At 47.6% G+C, this 22,233-nt stretch overlaps 1 protein-coding gene and 1 pseudogene across 2 annotated transcripts in view; one reads left to right on the top strand and one right to left on the bottom strand.

Annotated features, from left to right (window-relative positions):
• Col26a1 (collagen type XXVI alpha 1 chain) overlaps positions 1-22,233 on the top strand; it is a 145,320-nt gene that overhangs the window by 36,274 nt on the left and 86,813 nt on the right. Inside the window, exon 3 of one of the 2 annotated variants that reach the window (XM_004840137.3) lies at positions 21,635-21,732. In XM_004840137.3, coding sequence (XP_004840194.2) covers positions 21,635-21,732 — 98 coding nt within the window. Of the gene's footprint in view, positions 1-21,628; positions 21,733-22,233 lie in introns of both variants that reach the window. The other variant, XM_013070526.3, reaches the window with a different exon arrangement.
• LOC106008969 (serine-threonine kinase receptor-associated protein pseudogene) lies at positions 9,300-10,331 on the bottom strand (annotated as a pseudogene).

Below are 22,233 nucleotides of genomic sequence, written 5' to 3'. Positions count from 1 at the left end.
AATATCCTTTTCCAAGCTGGGCATGGTGGCTCATGTCTGTAATCCCAGAAGCTGGGAGGCTGAGGCAGGAGGATCACTGTGAGTTCAAGGCCAGCCCGAAACACATAGGGAGACACTGTCTCAAAACAAAAGAAATGATAGGGCCGGGGATTTAGCTCAGTGGCGCCACACCAGCCTCACAAGTGCAAGGACCTGAGTTCGATCCCTGGTACCAAAAACCAAAAAACAAAAAACCCAACAACAACAAAAATCAAAACAAAACAAATGAAACAAAACAAAAAATTCTTTTCCAGTGCAGAATCTGACTCAGGATTTAAACTATTCTGCCTCCTCAGGGTCCTCCAGGCCAAAGCATTTTCAGTGGTCTCTTGTCTGTCTCTTGATGCTTTCGAAAGTGCCGGCCAGTGGCTTTGTAGCGATTCTCCAGTCTGAGGGTGTCCGACACTCCCTCACCATTAGACGGAGACGTTGCATTTTCAGCAAAGACACTGAGAAGTGCGGTCGTGCCCTGTGTGGAGCGCACGTAAGAGACTCGGGGAGCTAGGAGGGCTCTTGACTGGCGGCGCGGACGTGGGTCACGTGACCAAGGGGGCGTCTGCCGGCTTCCTCCGCTGTCGTGCAGTTCTTCTCATTCTTGTCCTTTGTCTGTACAATTGTTCCTCAGGGTCCACTGGCGGCCCTATGACCTCCCGCAGTCCCCGAAGTGCATGGAGACTCGGGCTCCCCTGCCATAGGGCTGGGTGTCTGTCCCGCCCTGCGCCAGCTCCGGATGACGCCCGATGCCCAGTGCAAAGCACACGCCTGGCTGTAGATATGTCCACGCTCTGGTGTTTCGGGAACGACCCCCAAGAAAGGCCTCTGTGTGTTGAGTGCAGACGCAATTAAAAAAATTTTTTTTCGATAATCAGTTGGTTGAATCTGAAGGTGCAGAACCGTAGATGCGGAGAGCTGGCCGTGTGCTGAGGAGATACTTAGAATCTATACAAATACCGTATTTCTCATCATACTTTCACCCACTAATTTTTGCATCCTTCCCAATTCTGGCATAAAGAGCGATTGCTCTGGTGACTTTCTATTTTCACTGTTCTTTTTTTTTGGTACCAGGGATCGAACTCGGGTCCTTGGCTTGCGAGGCAGGCAGCAGAACCGCTGAGCTAAATCCCCTGCCCTTTTCACTGTTCTCTAATAGAAGGCTTCTAGCTAGGTGTGTGGTGGTGGACGCCTGTAATCCCAAATACTCCGGAGGCTGAGGCCAGAGAGGTCCACCTGGGTAACTTGGTGTGTCCTTGTCTCGGCGGCGGGGGGACGCTGAAAATAAAAAAGGAAAAAGAAATGGTAGGACAGCTAATTATTAAAAAGGTAAGAAAAAGTAGAGCAGCTCACCTGGGCTGCAGCATTTTCAAATGATAATTGATTTTCACGATTGCCCTCTGCTTTATGACGTAAGTAGCAGTCTGAACAATGTTTTGAGGGCTTCGGTGTGGGTGTTTGCTGGCCTTTGGGGAGGTTTTCTCTCCTCCTGAGGGTTGAGAGCAGAGGAGAAAACATTCAGGGTCAACATGTGCGTCGTGCCTTTGCTACAGAGCTCGCTGGCAGGAGCTGACTCCATACCTCATTGCTGTGGTTATTATTCTTTGTTAAGGAAGGAGGGGTTGATACTTTTCTTTCTCACTGATAACTCATAATTGAGCTAGAATTGGGGTGCACCCCCTCTTATGAGGCCTCGGGGCTGCTGCCGGGGCAACGGTTATAGTTTGCCACCTGCTCCCCGAGTCCCCTGGGTTCCATACGCATTCTCATCACTGGTCCCAGTTTTGCTGGCTTTCCCTTTGTGGGCCATCTTATTTGTAGGAGCCCCACCTCAGGTCTCCCTTTGGAGACTTGACTCTCCACTGGTCCCTGCGTGTCTCTGCTGTGACATTCCTCAAGGTCACAGAAGGGCAGCAGGGGCTCCAGGCATCGCGTCTCATGCAAGAATGTCACAAAAAAGGAAGAAAGGGAGTGGGACACAATATTCTCCTATCAGAAGTTTTAGTAACCAGGATTGGTCCTCTGAGCCTCAGTTTCCCCAACTCTAAATGGAGGTAATAGGGAGCTACATCAAATTTCCAATGATGAATGTCATTATATTGTATACTTAAAATGTACCAATAAAATTAAGTTTTTACAAAAGAAAGCTACATCATGAGATTGTTGGAGGATGAGGTGATAGTGAAGTCTTGCATGAGTCTGGCTTGTGATTTGGCTGGGACTGAGTAAGGAAGTGGATTCCAGCACAGCACAGGGCCCCCAGACAGCTCTGGGTACGGGTCAGGCCTGGGCCCGCCCTCCCCCAGCAGCCCTGTACAAGTTCCTTTGCTCAGATCCCAGTTGCTTGCCCTGTCTGGCCACATTTCAACCGCAGAGTTTACAGGGACCTGTTCCGGGCTTTGTCTTTCTTGTCCATTCTCTGCCCACTTTTCTGAAGCTGTGTGGGGTCCAATTTTGGTTCTCTCCATCCTTGGAAGCACTTTGGATGCTTTGATTTGTGTTTGCACACAATTTCTGTGGGGAAAGCAGGATAGGGTGTGGTGCTCTCTTCCTTCCCAGTCCTGCCATCACTGTGGTCAGGGTGCAGGCCACCTCAGGTTTCTTGTTGTGACAACACACACACACACACACACACACACAGGACACTTTAGCATGGACTGTTTAAGGATACGGCCATGACTCTTAGCAATCATTATTGCTGTTTCCTCTCCACCTGGTGAATTGTCTTAGCCTTTGAGGTCCAAGCAAAGGTTCCCCTTGTGACACTGTTGTTTGCACCCTGCCAGGCAGACAGATAAGTCCTTCAGTTATGTCCTTCCACAATCAGTGGTCACAGTCCCCTTAGGGCAGGCGACATCTGTTTATCTTAAATCTTCTGGTGCCTTGCTTGGAAATGCATGGAGAAGGAAATCATGTGAGCTTGGTAGAGCTTCACCACCTCTTACCTCCTTCCTGCCTCCCATCCCAACTCTCCCAGCTCCTAGGCTTCTGACTGCCCAGGTACTCCCACTCCACAAGGAAGGCCACGGCCAGCTGGTCCCTTAGCCAGAGCTGCACCAGAGCTGATGGGAACTCATATTTAACTGAAGACTTCTGGACTGTGTCTCACCTAAGCCATCTTTCTATAAGGAGACTTATTGGAGGTCCAGCTAGAAAAAAGGAAGGCCTTTTTACCTTCATGCTTGTGGCTGTTTGTGAGGCTAGAATTGAAGGGTGAGGGTAGTCCCATCCTAATCCCCTCAGGTGGCCCTAAGATGTCATCAGACAGGGAGGACCTGGGGGCACAGTCTAATTGTCAGGAGAGAGTAGCTGGGCAGAGATGGTCAGAATTGGAAGAGTGCATTAGTCAGTTTTCTGTTGCTGTAACAAAATCCCCAAAGCTGGATTAATTATGAAGAAAAGAGGTCTATTTAACTCACAGTTTTGGAGGCTGGACGTCACACAGCCTTGCTTAGGCACTGGTGAAGGTTCTGGGCTGGGTCATGTCACAGTGGATGGTAGCAGGGTAGGAAGGTGGGGCCAGTCTTGCTCTTTTGTAACAGCCTCTATAGAGTGAGAACCAACCTGGGCTTCTGAGAACTACATCCATGCTTCCTCATTCATTCATTCATTCCTCCCACAACCTTGAATGAGGCTCCACCTCTTAAAGGTCCCCACACCTCTCACATCACCACAGTGAGGACCAATCTTATAGCGTATGGACCTTACAAACTGCACCCAAGCCACAGTGAAGGCTTTTAGGGTGAGGGATGCATGGCTGCTGAAGCAGAGTCCCCATGGGCAGAGCTACACCCCAGTCTCTCCTGATAAACTTCAACCCTGGGGCCAGAGCATTGCCTGGTGCCAGACTCTACCAGGAGGTTTCCACTAGTTTGTCCTGGTTTAACATGACAAGGACAGAGGGCCTGCTGGTGGCACAGGGCTGGCAAGTGATGGGACAGGAAGCCACATCTGACTTGTCACCTGAGTGACATCTGACTGGGCAGTCAGAGGAGGGGCTGCTCTCTGGCTGTGTCTGTGTGTCCACGTGGCCATGTGTCCAGAGCCCCAACACTGCCTGGTCCATGGCTACACCCTCCCTTGGCTGTGGGTGCCTGAGTTGGGCCTAACTGGTCCCTGTCCCCTGGGCTACTCACTTGCAGCCTGCAGTGTCCTGGCTTAGAAATATTTCCAAACATGCTGGCTGTGTTACTGGGACATAGCTCCCTGTGGGCCTTCTCTGGCATCCTCCTGGGAGTTGGGGACAGCAGGACTGTTCCTGGGCAGAACCACTGGGCCATGAATATTCCTACAGCTCAGATGAGGGATGGTGAGTGCAGCCCTGCCTAGCTGTGGGTACATAATTTTGGGGTGCAAGGAAACCCCTCCCGCAGGATGTTCCATTTTAGGGCACTGCCAGGCCTCATTTGCTTCCCCCCTCGCTGGTCACTTGTTTGTTTCCACCTCCTGGAGGCTGGCTTCCTGCTGAATGAAGCCACATGGCTGGCAGCTGCTCTCAGGGAGGTGGCACTCCAGAGACATGTGAAAGATGCGTTCCCAGGGGTGACAGAGTCCAGAGTCAAATCCTGGCAGGGCTTGGGAGGCTCCAGGGAGGAGGTCACAGCTGCGCGTAGGCCAGACCTTGCAGGTGACGAGAAGGGGCAGCTGAGCTTGCGTACAGAGGTGACTGACTGTGAAGCAGGAGGGTCCCAGGACCTGGCACACAGACCCATGTACTCAGCTAAGGTGTGGCTGTGAGTGCATCAGGGAGCCATTAAGAGTTTTTCCCACCAGAGCTGAGAATTGAACCCAGAGCTTTCTGCATTCTAGGCAAGGGCTCTACCCTGGGGCTACATCTGCAGCCCCATGGGGGGCTTTGACCTGATTTAGTTTTTTATTTAATTTAATCTTTCGGTTTTGAGATTATTGCACCACTGTACCAGTTAGATTAACCATTCTACCACTGACAGACACCTTGAATTGTTTCCAGTTTGGGGCTACTATGAATAAAGCTGCCATTAAAGACATATAGGTTTTTATGTGAACATAAGGTTTTCTTTTGTTCAGTACCAGGGATTGAACTCAGGACCTTGTATTTGCGAGGCAGGCATGGTGCAACTGCCTAAATCCCTGGCAAACATGTTTTTATTTCTCTGGGTAATGCCCAGGGGTACAATTGTTGGGTCATGTTTGTTGTTGTTGTTGTGTTTTGGGGGCTCATGTTTGCTTTATAAGAAACTGCCACACTCTTTTCCAGAGTAGCCATAGTCTTTCACATTTCCACCAGCAACATGGGAGAGATCCAGTTTCTCTGCATCTTTGCCAGAATTTGGTGTTGGCACTATTTTTTATTTAGCTGTTTTAGGGTGCTACTTCACTGTGGTTTTCATTTACATTTCCCTAATGACTAATAATGTGGAACATTTTTTCATGTGCTTATTTGCCAACTTATATCTTCTTGGGTGAGAAGTACTTTTATGTCTCTTGCCCATTTTCTAATTGAGTTCTTTGTTGTTTCACTGTTGCATTGTGAGTGTTCTTTATGTATTCTAGATACTAGTCCACAGGCAGGAATGTATCTTGCAAGTAGTTTTCCCTCCCTGTGGCTTGTCCTCTTGCTTTCCCTTCAGTCTTTCAGAGCAAAACTTTTAAGTTTGATAAAGTCTATTTTATCAGGTTTTTTTTTCCTTTATGGATCATGCATTTGGTGTCAAGTAAAGGATCTCTTTGCCTAGTCTTAGATCCTGAAGATACTCTTCTTTTTTTTTCTAAAAATTTTATAGTCTTATGTTTTACATTTAAGTCTGTGATACATTTTGAGTTAATTTTTGCACAAGGTTTGAAGTTTAGGCTGAGGTTCATTTTTGGTTTGTGGCTGTCTAATTGCTCTAGCACTGTTTGTTGAAAAGGCTATTCTTCCTTTATAAATTGCTTTTGCATGTTTGTCAAAAGTCATTTAGTACATTTGTGTCAGTGCACTTCCAAGTTCTGGGTTCTGGTCCATTGATCTATTTGACTATTGTTTTAACAAAATATAGCCCGATTATTGTAACTACAGAATGTCTTGAAATCTAGATGATTAATTCTTCTTACTTTATTTTCTTTTTGATAATTATTTTAAGTATTGCTATAGTTTGGGTGGGTCCCCCAAAGGCTCATGTGTGGAAGGCTTGGTCCTCAGTTTGAAAATATTGGGGTGTGGTGGAACCTTTTAGAGGTGGGGCCTAGTTGAAGGGATTAATGTAGATCTCACAGAACGCTGGTTCATTCTCACAAGAGATGGAGTTGCAAGCTTGGTGTGCTAGTGCATGCCTGTAATCCCAGCACTTTGGGAGGTTGAGGCAGGAGGATTACAAGTTTGAGTCTCACTTGGGCAACATAGCAAAACCTTATCTCAAAATAGAAGATAAAAAGGGCTGGGAGCATAGCTCAGTGTGAAGGCCCTGGATTCAGTCCCCAGCACTTACTCCCCTTCCCCTCCTCAAAGGAGTTGGAGTTGCTATACAGAGAGTGTGCCTGGTCCCTGAGTCCCTCTGTCCTTCTGTATAGCCAAGTGATTGCTCTCAGATTTGCCCCACCACCACAGTGCCATTTGCCACAAGGCCCTCAGCAGTCCCTGTGGAGATGGGGCCACTGGATCTTGGGCTATCTGGTTCCAAAACTGTGAGCTAAAGAAATCTCTTTTTTAAATAAATCACCAAGAGTCAGGTATTTTGTTGTAGCAACAGAAAACAGATGAAGACAACTATTATAGCTCCTTTGTCTTTTCAGACAAAATTTTAGAATAATCCATATGTATCAGAAATCTTGATGAGATTTTCATGGGAATTGCATTAAACCTGTATATGCATTCAGGAAGAATTGGTATCTTTATTACATTGCCTCTTCCAATCTAGGAACTGGCATCTGTTTCCATTTATGAAGTTTTAATTTTGGGGGGTACTGGGAATTGAACTCAGGACCTTGTGCTTGCCAGGCAGATATGGTCCCACTGAGCTACATCCCTGGATGAAGTTTAAAAAATTTTTTTTTCTTTAAGCTTTCTTCATTGAAGAAAGCCAGAGCTTCTTATAACTTTCAGTATAGAAGTTTTGTACTTCCTTTGTTAGAGTTACACCTAGTTATTTATTTATTTGAGTGATTATAAATATTTTTTCATAAAAATTATGAAATTGCGCTTTTGGGTTTGATTTCTATGGTTTTTTTCCTAGTGTATAAAAGTACAATAGATATCTGTATGTCTGTCTCATATCCCATAACCTTTCTGAACTCACTAGTTCACTAGAGAGTTTTGCAGTTGTCCTTTTTTATTTTTAGATTCTTTGTGGTTTTTTTCTATGAAAATGATCATGCTATTTGTTAATAGAGACAGTTTTATTTCTTCCTTTCTGATCTCTATCATTTTTCTTTTCTTTTCTTGCCTTTGCTTCAGCTGGAACTTCCAACAGGGCCGAGAGTGGACAGACGACTTTGTCTTGGGGGGAAAACATTTCATTGCTAAGTACAGTGTGAGTATAAGGTTGTTGCAGGTGATTTTTCATTAGCTGGTTAAAATGGCAATTATACAGAGTGATTGTCAAATAATTGAATAAGTGTTATATTCCTGGAGTAAGCTCCACTTGGTGATAAGGTAGAATTTTTCCCCCCATAGTAATGAAGCTTATTTGCTAATATTTTGTTAAGGATTTTTGTGCCTATATTTATGATAGATATCGGTCTATGGTTTTCTTCTTTAGTACTTTTTGTGTCTGGCTTTGGTATCAGGGTCATATTTGTCACACAAAAACAAATAAGAAAGTATTCTCTCCTCTTTTATTTTCTAGAAGAAAATATATGTTGGTGTTAATTGTCTTTTAAATATTTGGTGGAATTCTCCAGTGAAGTCATCTGAGTATGGATATTACTTTCTTGGAGTTTTTAAACTACAAATTCAATTTCCTTAATAGTTACAAGGCTTTGGGTTGTGGTAATGTGTTTTTTATGAATTACAATGTACCGCCCCTGCCCCCCGAAGTCGCAGTTCAGAGTTCGCAGCCTCTGTCATTAGCAGATTTTTCCTTAGAACTTAACTAAGAATTGTTTGTAGAAACCCCCACAGTTTCAGGGAAACCACAACTATCCTCCTCAATTGTTTCTTTGGCGGGAGGTTTGCAAGTAGCCAATCCGAGAGCGTTATTCAGTTCTCCTTGTGCTGATTGGCTGCTTCCCTATAACCCATCTCCCAGATGCACCAGCATTCCCGCATCATATCATGTTGCTGTACCGCGTGTACTATCTCGAGTGTTCTTGGTTTTGTTCTTCTTAAAGCCCTAAGATCCCTAAGATGCCACCAAAATGCCCTGCACCTTCTAAGGCTTTATTAATACAATATTTTATTAAATTAAATTACATAACTGCCGGAGACTTAGCATAATTAGAGCTTAAACTACAAAAATAGGCATTTATAGGCATTTTTCTGACCATATCTGAAATTTGCATTTTTTTCACAGTTTGCTGATGCTCTAGGAACATAACCCTCAGGAATTTCAGGTCCACTGTAGTCTTTCATTTGTTTGATACATGTACAGAGTAATATCCTCTATTTCATCTCTGACATCGATAATAACTCGTACTTTCATCTTTTTGTCAGTCTTGGTAGGAGATTAGTTTATTTCATTGATCTTCTCAAAGATTTAGCTTTTGTTTCATTATTTTTTTTTCATTTTAGAGGCATTTTATTTGAGAGAACTAAAAATAATTGAATGTTCAGAAGCATACAACAAGAGAAATCAAACCAGTTACTTTATCATGTATTCCTTCTTCTTTACAACTGAAGCAAAAAAAGAGAGAGAAGGCATTCTGCTTTAAGGGAAATGTCAGAAAGCTAGGCAAATATATTTTTCTTCTCCATAATAACAAAAAAAGCTACAAGAAATTTAATTGTAATGACACAAATTGGATGTTGGCTTGCACGTATTCATTAAAAAGACAAGAGGCTTGGGCCGGGGATTTAGCTCAGTGGTTTCGCCGCCTGCTGTGCAAGCGCAAGGACCCGAGTTTGATCCCCGGTACCAAAAAAAAAAGACAAGAGGCTGTTGCTACAAGAGCCCGGTTCCCGCCTTGCCTTCTCTGATGCTGTTTTCACTCACAGGTTGCACGGAGTCAGCTGCTCCTGCACGGAGGCTAATTCCTATTCCCGCTGTTTACTGCTGCATTTGCCGGCAAGCAGAGTAACTCAAAAGGCTGATGCTTTTCTCTGCTCGCCCCTTTAGTCCATAAATGATATACTTTCTGCAGCACATGCTTGATGCTCAGGCTTTAACTCCAGGAGTTGGAGAATAAATGGAATCTGAATTTTCTGAAGCAATTTCTTCTGGTTCCTGTTCGGTTGTCTCTGGAGAACTGATCTTTGGTTTTGCCAATTCATCGCTATTTCTTCCAGAAACACACATTTCCAAAGGCCACAGGTTTTTCCTACCACAGTTTGGCACAGTCTGAGTTCCATCTTCATGGCCACTGGCATAGAGTTCTCCATCAGGACTGAATCTCACACAGTGAATGGGACCAAAGTGTCCTTTGTAGGATTCTAGTTCTTCTCTGCTATTATAACCATACTTATAAAGTTTAAAATCTTCACCACCTGCAACAAGAAATTCTTTCTTGGGACGAAGAGATGGAGAATTGATGATTGCAGGTGCTTCAAAGGATTTAACTGGCTCCAAACTTACTGCACTATGAAAAGCAATAGATCGTCCATAAGTAATAACCAGGATCTCTCCCTCAGGAATATATCCCATACTACTAACAGACATATTAAAGTTCAGAGATTTCACCTCTGTCATAGTAGCATGATCCCAAAGGCGAACAGTTTTATCATCAGCTGAAAGAATCTGTTTATCCTCACTGCACCCTAGAGCTTTTTTAATACCGGAAGTGTGACCACTGATTTCTTTAGGTTCTGCTTCAGGTTTGTTTAAGTCATATATGTGTAGCAGTTTATCTTGCCCTCCAGTTAACAAGTAATTGCTATCCTGTGTGAAATCCGGAGTCTTGACAATGTGTTTGTGATTCAAGGTCATCAGTTCGTCTCCTGAGACAGCATCCCACACTTGGGCGGTGAAATCTGCAGCTTTGATGGCCTCCTTATTCCATGTTGTACCCCAATCAGCACTTTTATGACCCAAAAATGTTCCGATCCAATCTTCTGTATCTCCCTGGCGTAACATAGGTTTTCCATCTTGGCAAGCACTGATTAAGAAATACCCATAAGGCATGATGCCGCTGAAGGCCAAGTCAACCACGGGACGCTTGTGGTTGGAGCAGGCGAGAGGCATCTGCCTCATTGCCACGGTGGCGGCAGGGATCAGGTTGCAGAGCACAGGGTCGTCATCCTTTCACTGGCTCCACAGCCGGGAAACAGGAAAGGAAGGCCAATCCAGTGGCAGTGGCACCAGGGTCCGAGGGGTCAGGGAGGGGGCCAAGGAGTCAGCCACCAGGCAGGGGACAGCCACCAAGGAAGGGAGAAGGAGGGAGGAAAGTAGGGGAGGGGGAGAAGTGGAGAACCGGCCCAGCCACGACCTGCAACCGTCTACCTGTTTCATTAATTTTTGCCTCTATTGTTTCATGTTTTTCAGTTTCCTTCCTTTCTGTCTCTCTCTCTCCCTCAGTCATGTGGATTGAAGCCAGGGCCTTTGTACTGAGCTACATTCCCAGTCTTTTTTAGTTTTTATTTTGAGATATGGGCTCAAGTAACTAAGTTACCCAACCTGTGCTCAAACTTGCAATCCTCCTGCCTTAACCTCCTACTGGGATTACAGGTGTCAGCCAACATACCTGGCACAAGTGCATTATTTTATTATCACTAAGAACACTACTAACCACACTGTGACACGCCATCAAGTATAATTTAAATGCTAATGTCAGAGATGTTAACATGATCCCTGTGTGTTAGACCCGAGGACACATGGTGAAACTGAGTCCTCAAAACATAGATGGAAAAGTCATAAGTCTATAGGTGGCCTTGGGGTTGAAGAGATGGAGAAGGGGTGATGGCCTCGAAATAGTCCTGAGCACCCCAACCTTAGGGATGGGGCTGAGGAAGACTGGGAGTCCTGCGAGTTGAGTTTCAGGATCGACAGAGGGAGAGAGAGCAGAACTGTCCCCAGTGTTACTGTGAGGTCCCCTAGGAGTGACCATTGATTTGGCCATGTGGGTCACTGGGGACCCTGGCAAGTGCAGTTTTGGAGAGTGGTAGGGATGTGGACTGAGATGGCTTGTGGGTGGGGAGAGGGATTGGGAGATGAGGAAGTGGAGACTCAAGAAGTTTTTCTCTGAAGGGAACGAGAAATAGGGCCTTAGCTGAGGGGCCTGTGGGGCGGGGAAGACTTTTTATTTGTCTTGAAGGCAGGAGAAGAGGGAGGGGCCCAGAAGAGGGAGACAATGACTGGAGCAGGGGAGCACAACCAGCTGCAGGAGCACATACTGGAGAAGCCTAGGGATGGGATGCTTGGCAGGGGGTAAGGGGAGAAGCAGTAGGAAGAGGGCCAAGAGGAGGTCCCCTGCAGAGCCACCCAACTGATTCCCAGTTGACTCTTGCCACCAGCCTCCGAGTGCTTCAAGGGCAAGACCGCATCTTCATCTTCATCCTGTTCTTCCCAAGGCTTGCTCCAGTGTCTGGCACACTGAGGTGCTCAGCAATCCCCATGAAATGAGAGCAAATTTCCACACACACACACACACACACACACACACACACACACACACACACACGAGAGCTCCTGTGTAATTTTTCCATTCTGATTTTTATGTTGGACTTTTGTAATCAGATACATTAGAAGTAGGGGTAAGAATACTACCCAAAACTAATGGTCCCGGACCAATGTAAAGCCGAGAGACTGGGCTGGGCATCCAGTGAGTCACCAGCATGGTGCAGACAACAGCAGGGCTCCCACCTGGCCTGGCCAGGTGCGCTGGGGGTGTTGGCATTGCCCTGGGTCCTCAACCTTCTGTTCAGTTGTTTTTTCAGGGCTCACTGAGCCAGTGCCAGGCACTAATGTGTGGGAAGAACACAGCCCTCTCCTTACTCCATGTGTGTGTGTGCGTGCACATGTGCGTGTATGGGATACATGCTAACTGAAGACTCCCAGGGGTGAAGGGGTTTCCTGAGGAATGTCATATAAGCAGAGGCCTGGGGATTAGGACTTTTCAGAACAGCCTTGAAGCTGGGTATGGGAGCTCATGCTTGTAATCCTAGCACTGGAAGGCTGAGGCAGAAGGTTTGGAGTTTGAGCTGGACCATTCTCCTCCTTGTCCTAAGGCTCTGTGGCACAGGAGCTGGATGAGGGCTTCTCAGAACTCACTGGTACCCCAAAGGCAGAGAGGACAAGCTGGATGTCCCTTCTCTGTGCCTCAGTTTCCCTTCCTTGGCAATGGAAATCTCTCCCTTTCCCTCCTCCAGCTCTGTCATAGAAAACCCCTGGCCTGTGCTGTGTTCCTTGCAGGGAGGTGACAGGCGTTACTGATGCTGCCCTTGGCCCCAGGCCCCTTGGTCAGCTGGCGGGGGTGAGCCAGGCACAGGGGCCTGATGGATGCTGAGGGACGAGTGCCAGGGATGTGGGGGTTGTGTTTCCTCCACCAGGCTCCCCCTGCCCTTGGCTGCCTCCCCAGCCCCTCCGAGATCTTTGATGGCATTAGAGCCAACCTTTTCCAGATGTGCAAGCGGAGGGGTTCTCCGGAACTCTCCGGGGCTCCATCTGCCTCCTCCTTCCCCTCTGCCAGACGGCCCCCTGCCAGGCAGCCTCCCCCTCTGGTTGGGTTGCCTGCTGCTCAGAGAGATGCCCGGCAGGATTTAAAGACTTTCTTAAGACTTGGCCTTTCCTGCCCCTCCTCCTCCTCCTCCTCATGCTCAGCCTGCCTGGGGGGTCCTGCAGCTCACCAGGGCTGCAACCCCAGCAGGGGAACCTTGTCTAGGCCACATCCCCTGCCCCTGCCACTGCCCACAATGGCCTGGGCTATAGAGGGAGGGGAGGCTGGGCGGGAAGAGGCTGCCCTCCAGGCTGGGGTCCCCACTGTTCCATCCATCTGGCATCTGGGAGTGACTAGCTTGGACACTGGGGGGCCCAGAAGCCAGACTCCTCTCCCTGCCTCCTGCCTCTGAACTGTGCTGGGACAGCCCCTTCCTTCCCCACTGGCCACTGCTATTAATCAGGAGATTAATAATCCCCTGCTTTCCCCTGAAGCCCCCGCTCGTTTCCTGTTGAGACTCCAGCCTGTCTGTTACCTCCTGTCCGCTCCTCCTCACTGAGGTCCCTGGTGAGGAAGTAGGGGCCGGGGTAGGAGCAGGGGCCAGGCAGGGATGGAGGCCTGGACAGCTTAAGTGCCAGGGAAGGAGGGGGCATGAGGCTCCTGCAGATGAGGTCTCTGGGCTGCCACTTATTTTGAGTGAGGGACGCCTGGACCTTGGCACCTCATGATGTGCTGGGGATGTCACCTTTGGAGCTGGAGAGCTGTGGCTCCTGCTTACCTCACTCCAGTGATGGCCATCTTACTCCTGGATGCCATTTCTACAGATCTCTGTTCACAGGACCTTGCGCCCAGGGCTGTCTTTGGGGACACACGAGACGTGTCTGCTACCTTCCAGGACAGTCACCAAGTGGCTGCAGCCTGTGGCCAGCCCCTTGGGGTCTTTTCCAGGCACCAGCCCTAGTGTATTATCCAGCAGGTGAGAACTCACCCACTGAGCTGCCTGGGTCACCACACAACCTGCAAGGCCTTAGCCTGATCCTCTGTAAAGTGCGGCTGTACATCCCTCTTCTGAGCAGCAGCCCACGCAGCTCCCCTCCTCTTCCACCTCTCTCTCTCCTTCCCATCTGGCCACAGGCAGTGTCTCTGTTGAGGGCAGATTGAGGGGCTCCTCTGTGCACAGCCTTGGGTGGGCTTCTCGTGGGCAGGAGGGGCTGTCTGTGGAGAGGCAGGAAAACCACATCACATTGTCTGTTTATTTTTTAATCTACAGAAGAAGAGAGAAGTGAAGCACTGCTGTTTTATAATATATGCAAAGACAGTAAGTAAATGGCATGCGTACACATTAACATGCACAGACTGAAGCCGAAGGCGCAGAATTATTTTCTTGCTCAGGAGGGAGACCTGGGAAGCTGGGGGAGCTCTGGCATCCGGCGTCTGGCGTCAGGCATCCGTCAGGCATCCACAGCCGAGTCCAGCCTCCTTGCTTGCGTTCCGGGACTTTCCCAGCCTGGAGCTGCTCTGTTTGCTCTTCACAACGCCTACTCCCCAGATGCACCCACAGCACCTCAAACAACCCCCTGGGCTCTTGAGGCTCTGGACATTTGCTTGTCTTATCTCATCAGATGCCCAACGAGGGTCTCCCAGTGGGAAGCTTCTCTTTTTTGTGTGTGGTTCTGGGGATTGAACCCAAGGCCTTTGCACTGAGCTATATGCTGAGGCCTTTTTATTTTTTATTTTTTAAATTTTGAGACAGGGTCTCACTAAGTTGCCCAGGATGGACTTGAACTTGTGATCCTCCTGCCTTAGCCTCCCAGAGTGCTGGGATCGAAAGCTTGAGAGAGCCGAATCCTAACCACTAGACCACCAGGGAAGCTACGCAAGCTTGAAAGTAGCTGTGCCCTGCCCCTGCATCCTGCAGTCCTCAGTTTCCAGAGCCATACTCAGCCCTTTACCCCCAACTCTTCCAGAGAGACACTATGTCCTGTCTAGTACTGCAGTTCCCGGCTACCATCCCTGGGGGCAAGTACACTGTTCATCGTGGCTTCATTCAGCCCACCAATCTATTGTATGCATCCGAGGGCTTTGTGTCTTTTTCTTGTCGATTTGTGTGATTTCTCTTTTTCTTATTAGATTCTTATTCTTATTCATATATGAATATATATAATCAAATATATGAAAAAAAAAAGTCAGCCATGAGGTCTGCAGTTGAGCCTGTGACTTGGCGGAAGAGACAGACATCAGACAAATAATGTGTAGGTGGGCGTATAATTTTAAGTGCTTGGAAAAGAAGTCTAGGTTTTTTGAGAGAATAAGTTGAGGGGACCCATGGAAGAGGAGGCTCTTCCACTGAGCTCTGGGGGCTGCATTGTAGCTGCTTTGTGTTTAGGGCAGAAGAAAGAGCAGATGTGTAAGCCCTGATGTGGCTGGTGGGTTTCTGAGTTGAGGGAGGAATAAGCAGGAAGGTGACCAAAATGGACAGTGCCACATCTTCAAAGACCTCATGGCCATACTAAGGAATCTGGGAAGTATTCCTTAGTGGAACCACTAAGTGGATGTGGTCATGCAACCTGTAATCCCAGCACAGGAGGCTGAGGCAGGAGGATCCTAAGTTTGAGCCAAGTCTGGGGAACTCAGCAACTTAAGATCTTGTCTCACAAAAAGAAAAATTAAAAAGGGCTGGGTACATAGCTTCATTCGAAGGCCTGGATTCAACTGCTGGTACCACAAGAAAACAAACAAAAACCAAAAAAGCTTCTCTTAGAGGAATCTGAGAAGGCTCATCTGGCTCCTCAATTTATCCAGGTGGGAGCCAGGTGGCAGCCAGTGAGGGCACGCACATGCTATTGGGGTGAAGGAAGGACGTTGGCAACTGGATCCTCCATTTCCTGATGGTGCAGTGCTGTGCCTGTCAGCTGCATGGCCTCTAGCTATTCTGTGTTCTTTGCATTCTTGTAGGTTTTATACTTGGCCTCATAGTTTTTGCAAAAAGAAGGCACTAGGATTTTTATCAAGATTACATTGAATCTATAGATCCAATTTTTAGCAAATTGATTCCTTAATAACATTGAGTCTTTCTATCCATGAACATGGTATAACTTGCCATGTATTTAGGGCTTGTTTAATTTTTCTCATCAGTGTATGGATTTTTGTGAAATTTATGTCTAGCTATTTATATTGGTCTGCTTAGGTTGCCAGAAAAATACATAGACAAGATGGTTTAAACAGCGGAAATTTATTTTCTCACAACTTTGCAAGCTAGAAGACCAAGTTTCTGCACAATTCCATTTCTGTTAAGGGTTCTCTTCCTGGCTTGCAGATAGCTACTTTCTCCCTATGTCCTTACACAGCCTTGGGGTGTTTATAGGTCGAGAGATGAGAGGGTCTTGGGTGTGTCTTCTTGAAATAACACCAAGAAAAATTCTGTTCATGTTCAGTACAGGTGAATTTTTTTTCTGAATATTTTCAATGGAAGTTAGTTGAAGCTGCAGCTGTCAACATTGCACATACAGATGTCTGAGTGTATATTCCTTTAATATATTCTTCTTTGTATATGAATATTTATTGTGAGCAAATGAGAAAAATAGAAATCACACAAATCAATAAGACAAATCAATAAGAAAAAGATACAAAATTCAATTTAAAAGGGTACAAAATTTGAACAGGACTGCACAAAGGAAACTGTCCAAATGACAAACAAAAAAGGGACTCAGCCTTATTTAGTCAATAGGAATTTCAAATAAAAACCATAACAAAAGATTACTACACACACTCGAGAATGACTAGTGTAGATGACTAACAACATTCAATGTTGGTGGGGATGTGGAGCAACTGGAACTCTCACATGCTATGGCTCAGCATGTAAGCAGGTTCACCCAAACCTGTTGGAAAGTTGTTTGTCATGTCTACTAAAACTGAATATCTATCTATTCTCTGGCTCATCAATTCTATTACAAGTATGTACCATGGAGAAATGAAAACCCATGTCCAAAAAAGACTTGTACAAGAATGTTGATAGAATCTTTGCTCATCATACCTCAAAACTGGAAATACTTAAAAGTCCATCAACAAGAATATGGACAAATTCCAAATATTCATGTATCATTTATATAGTAGAATATTCTTTACTAATAAAAAGGGACAAATATCACTACATTTAACAACATGGATGAACCTCAGGCATAATGGGTGAGTGAAAGAAGGAAGACAGAAGAGTGCAAACTGTAGGATTTCTTTTTGTTTTTTCTTTTTTGGTACAGAGGATTTCTTTTCATGAAGTTCTAGCTCAGGCAAAACTAATCCATGGTGAGAGATGTCAGAAAAAAGATTACCTCTGGAGCCAGAGAATTGTCAGGAGAGATTTTGTTTTGTTTTGAAAGAGTCTTGCTATGTAGATAAGGTTGCTTTTGAACTCACAATGAAGCCCAGGCTGGCCTTGAATTTGCAGTGATCCTCCTTCACCAAGCCCAGCTTGGAGGGGGAGTTTTGAAGGAATAGGGATGCTGGTGAGCACAAAGGTAAAAGCTCACCAAGCTAAACACTAGATTTTTCTTTCTACTGCATGTAAATTGTATTTTAATTACAAGGAGCAGTGAATTCACTGCTTTCCAGCTTAGCATGTCCCATCATGGGTCATAAGTTCACATATATGGTTCTGTGATTTGTGCTGATCCCACCCCCTTTCAGCCATATGCTGTGGCAGAGTTCATTCCTTCTTATATTCCTGTTGGCTGCACAAAACAGGCTCTTGGCAAGTGTTTGCTGAGTGAATGAATGAATGAGAGCTGGGTTATAACCAAGCTCTATATCAGATGTGTAGGAAGAAAGGGGTGGGGAGAGAGCCTGTTGACTGCCCTGGGGACAGGGATGCTTCACAGAGGCAGGAGCAGTTGAATAAAACCCTGAAAACTCCTTGGGCTTTTATCAGGCAGAGTAAAGGAGGAAGGGCATGCAAGCAGAGGCACCTATATTGTGCGTACAAAGGAGCGTGGCTGAGTTCATTGCACCCCGGGCATCTTGTGCTATGATGGTGGTGGCAGCCCTGCTGCTGGTGGTAGAAGGAGGGGAAGGTAGAAAGCTCGGGAGTGCCTTATCAGCTGACCTAAAGGATTTGGTCTTTAGTCTATGGGAGCCATGGAAGGTTTGGAGAGTAGGCAGTCACCAAACTGGGTCTGCATTTTAGTAAGTTTGCCAACTGGATCCCCAAGTCAGGGCTAGGATTTTTTTAATGGATGTAGAAAAGCAAAGCTCCTTCCAGATCTCACCTAGGCTGGGTGATGAGCCATCACCTCTGAATCTGCCTTTGGGACCCAGGTGGCACCCGAAGTTCTACCAAGCGGAGCTTTGGCCTGCTGGTCGGTGAAGTGGCACCACCTATTGGCATGCCCCAGCCTGGATTTTACAGGCCATCTACTTCCTTTGCAGCCTTCTGGACCACAGTGGCATGGCCTGCCCCATGGCCCAGGAATGGGGGGCCGGAAGAGAGCTTTTTGGGGGACGAGTCCTCCTTTGAGATCAGGGGTGAGATCAGGACCCTTGTGTGGCTGCTGGGAGAAGTGTTTCCTTTGCAGGGAATAAAAATGAACTAGGGTGACCGGTGCTGAAACCTATTCTGTGTGGGTTTAGATCCTACTTTCACTGCCTTCCAGCACTGTGACTTGGAGAAAGGTCCTTAACTCTTCATGCCTCAGTTGCCCCATCGGTATATTGGGGATAACAATGGCATCCACCTGTTAGGGTTGCTCTTCATTTAAGACATGGATTGGGGCACGAATACCTGGTGCATCTGGGGGTCTGAGGGATTGGAAGGGGAGGGGTGGCGTGTAGCACCAGCGTGGGGAGAGGTACTGCCCCAGCTGGAGAAGGGCTGGTGCATGTGGCTCAGGAGCTGGGATGCTCCCTGTGACGGGGAGGGTGCTGAAGAGAATGCAGAGTCCACCTTCAAGTTGCAAACCTCCCTCCAGCACCTTGGTCTCCATTGGTGTCCTCGGCCTGCAGACCAGGAGGGGAGTCTGAGCGGTTAACTGTGAGAGTCCGCATAGTGCCTTTGGGGCAGAGGCTGAAGGGCGCCTCAGCCCATCCTTCGGAGGTTAGAGGATGGTCTGCAGGCTGCAAGCAATAAACAACATGCCCTTTCCCCTGCCCTAGCTGTCATCTCCAGATGGATTCTACAGCTTTTCTGACCTCTCAGTGGAAAGAACAGACTCATTTCAAGAAACTTCCTCTTGTATCTGAATTAAGGCCTCTCTCCTCTTGCTGCTGGGCCTGTAGCAGCAAGGAGTGGCTCAGCCCACCTCTCTGTCTTTATTTCTCATTTGTTTGTTTTTTTGGTACTGGGGATCGAACTCGGGCCCTTGTGCTTGCACAGCAGGTGGCAAAACCACTGAGTTAAATCCCTGGCCCTCTGTCTTTATTTCTCACTTGCAAGCACAGGAAGGAGAGAAGGGGGCCCACATGGCTGGTGCTTCTGTTATCTGGCCTTGAGGTCCCTGAATATGCTCGAGTGCCCCACGGGTCCCTTCTCGGGGTCGATCTCGGATCTCCCTGGATGGTGCTTGCCCAGCCTGAGCATCTCCACCCTGTGGGATCCTCCCCAGCTACAAGCTCACGCCCTTGCCCTCGGCCTCAGGGACCCTCCAGGTGGCCCTCCTGTGGAGTCCCTCTCAAGACTTCTAAGTCTGGGGTTTCACACTGGGCTGACATCAGATGCACACATGCACTGACCTTGCCAAGGAGGGCAGCTGGCAAGAGTCAGATTCGTGGCCCCCAAACTCCCAGGGGACTGTGTCATGTCTGCCCCAAAGTGCTCTGGGGGAGACACCCCAATCCCTCCTGCAGGGTGTTGGGATGGGGCTTAACACATTCCCCAAGGGATCCCCACTCAGAATATGGAGATTGTCCCTCCCTCAGCCCCATTATTTTGCTTTTTTTTTTCCTGTGGTACTGAAGATTGAATCCAGGGCCTTTGCCCTGAGCCTCACCCCAGCCCTTTTTTATTTTTTATTTTGAGCCAGTCTCACTGCCCAGGCTGGGACTGGACTCATCATCTTCCTGCTTCAGCCTCTCAGATGCTGGAATCACAGGCGTGCACACCATGCCTGGTTTGGGCTGTCTTTATGTAGCCTGGAGAGGTGACGCTGGGGGTGGCTAAACTGGCTTCCCAGGCGGTGACCTTTCCCAAAGGGCTGCTCTGGACCTCACCCTGGGCTCCTGGGTGCCGGTAGTGTGGCTCCCAGACTTTAGGACCCAGGACACGGGAGATACTGTTATGGAGTAAGGAAGTGGGAGTGTGAGTGAGCTCGTGCTCCTGTGTAAGTATTGAGAATGTGTTTGAGTGAGTGTGTGCAGGGGTGTGAGCTAAGAGAACATGTGGGTGGTGAGCTTGTGTTAGTGTTAGCACACGAGCGTGTGGTATGTGACTGTGAATGTGAGCTGTGAGTGCATGAGTGTTTGAGCATGGCAGTGACTATGTGCAATTCACCACCTGTCCCCAGTCACTCACTGTAAGGACTGACTCCACCCCCCACCACCACTTTGTGACTCAGTTGCCCCTGACCCTAGCTGGCCCTACAGCGCTCAGCTGGGGCTGCTCCTCACCAGAAGCTCCCCTTGCAGGCAGGGGGAGCTGGTTGCCAGAATGCTGATGAAACATGAGTGAGAGGGTTTTCAAAAGAGAAATTAGTGGAACAGGATTTTTCAGATTCAGAGCCCTACTTCTGAAATCCAATTTTAGATATTTCTTTGACTTGTGCATTTTCCTGTCATCGGGGGATCTCTGGATGGCGCGCATACTGCTCCCAATTAATTCGTCGTTTTCCCATTCACCGATTAAGTTGCTTGACGTTACCAGATTTAACTTTGTGAAGTCATGTTGTTTGTTTTAAAGGGGAAGTTATGCAAAGTTATAATGATGCACAGAAAGTGAATAAGAAAAGCTGAACGCACCCCCCTTATGAAATTCGGCTGAACATTTAATGTCCACTTTTCTTGGTATTTCACAAAATAGTATGAAACTTATTTGTAAGAGAATTTCAGAGCTGGGTGTGTGGTGCATGCCTATAATCTCAGCACCTGGGAAGCTTGGGCAGGGAGATCAGAGGTTCGAGGCCAGTCTGGCTACTCAGCAAGACCCTAGCTCAAAAAACTCAGGAGGGGAGATTTCCACACTGGTGTGTAGAACTTTACCATGGGGATCTACAGCATTTTTCATGAGCTGTTTGAAATTTTATTTTAAATTTTATTTATCTATTTTTTAATTAAAAATTTTATTTTTCATTTAAAATGTTTTAAAAAGCAGGAGGTGTGTGTATGTGTGTGTGTGTGTGTGTGTGTGTGTGTATGTCTTGGTGGTAGTGGGGATTGGACTCAGGACCTTTAGACAGAGGTTTTTCATTGGTTGGGCTGGAACTTGTGGTCCTCCTGCCTCAGCCTCCCAGAACTCTGGGAATACAGGTGTACACCACCAACTTCAGGAGCTTTTTATTGCCTTAATATCCCCTAATGTATTTGGAGATGTCATTGAAATGTCCCACTGCCCAGGGATGCAGACTCAGTTTCACGACTTCAACCACAGGATGGCACAAAATGGGTGCTCAGTAAGTACTCTTTAGACGAATCACGAAAAAGGAATAATGCCTGGGAAAAGGTTAGAGTTTGTGAGTTGAGGGTGTTTGGAAGTTTTGCAGGTTTTAACAATATTTTTCTTTTCCACATTCATATCTTGCTCAGTGTGCAGGACGTTTCCCACGACAGGTGGCCACATTTGGAGAGGTGTAGAAAGGACCTTTAGCTCACACGGAGTGAACATGGAGCTGGGATGGCAAGGCAGTGTGGTGGTCTTTGCAGTGCTGGGTCTCGGGTGACAGGGAGCCCGAACTCCCTGACGCTGTGCTTGTGTTAGTTACAGGACTCTCATCAGACCCACGTACAGGGTGTCCTACCGCACGGTGACAGCGCTGGAGTGGAGGTGCTGCCCTGGCTTCACCGGGAGCAACTGTGATGAGGGTGAGTCTGCCAGGGATGGGGCCCCGAGGACAGGGCACCAGCCAGGGTGGGCCCCGATGGCTGTGGACATCTCTCCCTGCCACCTCCTCCTGTGATTGCATCTCCTTTCCTCCTCTGCTGCACAGCTCGAACTTCTTCTTTCCTTTTCCCAGCCACCTCTGTGAGCCCAGTGCTCTGGGCTGGCCAGCCTGAGGAGGAAACTGCCCTACTCGTGGGCCCAGGCATGCGGTCCTGTTTTCGTTGCTGAGTAGGGGATGGAGGAACCTCATGGGCTCGGACCTGGGGGAGGGTGTTTGGTTTATGCTTCTTTCTCCTGGTTTGGCTCTGATGAACCCGTAGTGGGGTGGGCCCTTACCTCCCAATCCTCCAGGCCAGCCTCAGTCTGGATCTGGAGCCCGAGGGGCCAGACAGTAGCATTCAGGGGAAAACAGAGGTGGTCAACAGCAAATTCCTGTCACACTCATGACCAGGGAAGGCTGGTCCAGACTAAGGTACAGGTGT

Source organism: Heterocephalus glaber, unplaced genomic scaffold, assembly GCF_053883595.1.
Source record: "Heterocephalus glaber isolate CG9 unplaced genomic scaffold, H.glaber_assembly_v1.0 deba00001610, whole genome shotgun sequence".
Lineage (NCBI taxonomy): Eukaryota > Metazoa > Chordata > Mammalia > Rodentia > Bathyergidae > Heterocephalus > Heterocephalus glaber.
The sequence above is the reverse complement of the archived record's forward strand: the minus strand, read 5'-3'. Positions and strand labels throughout refer to the sequence as shown.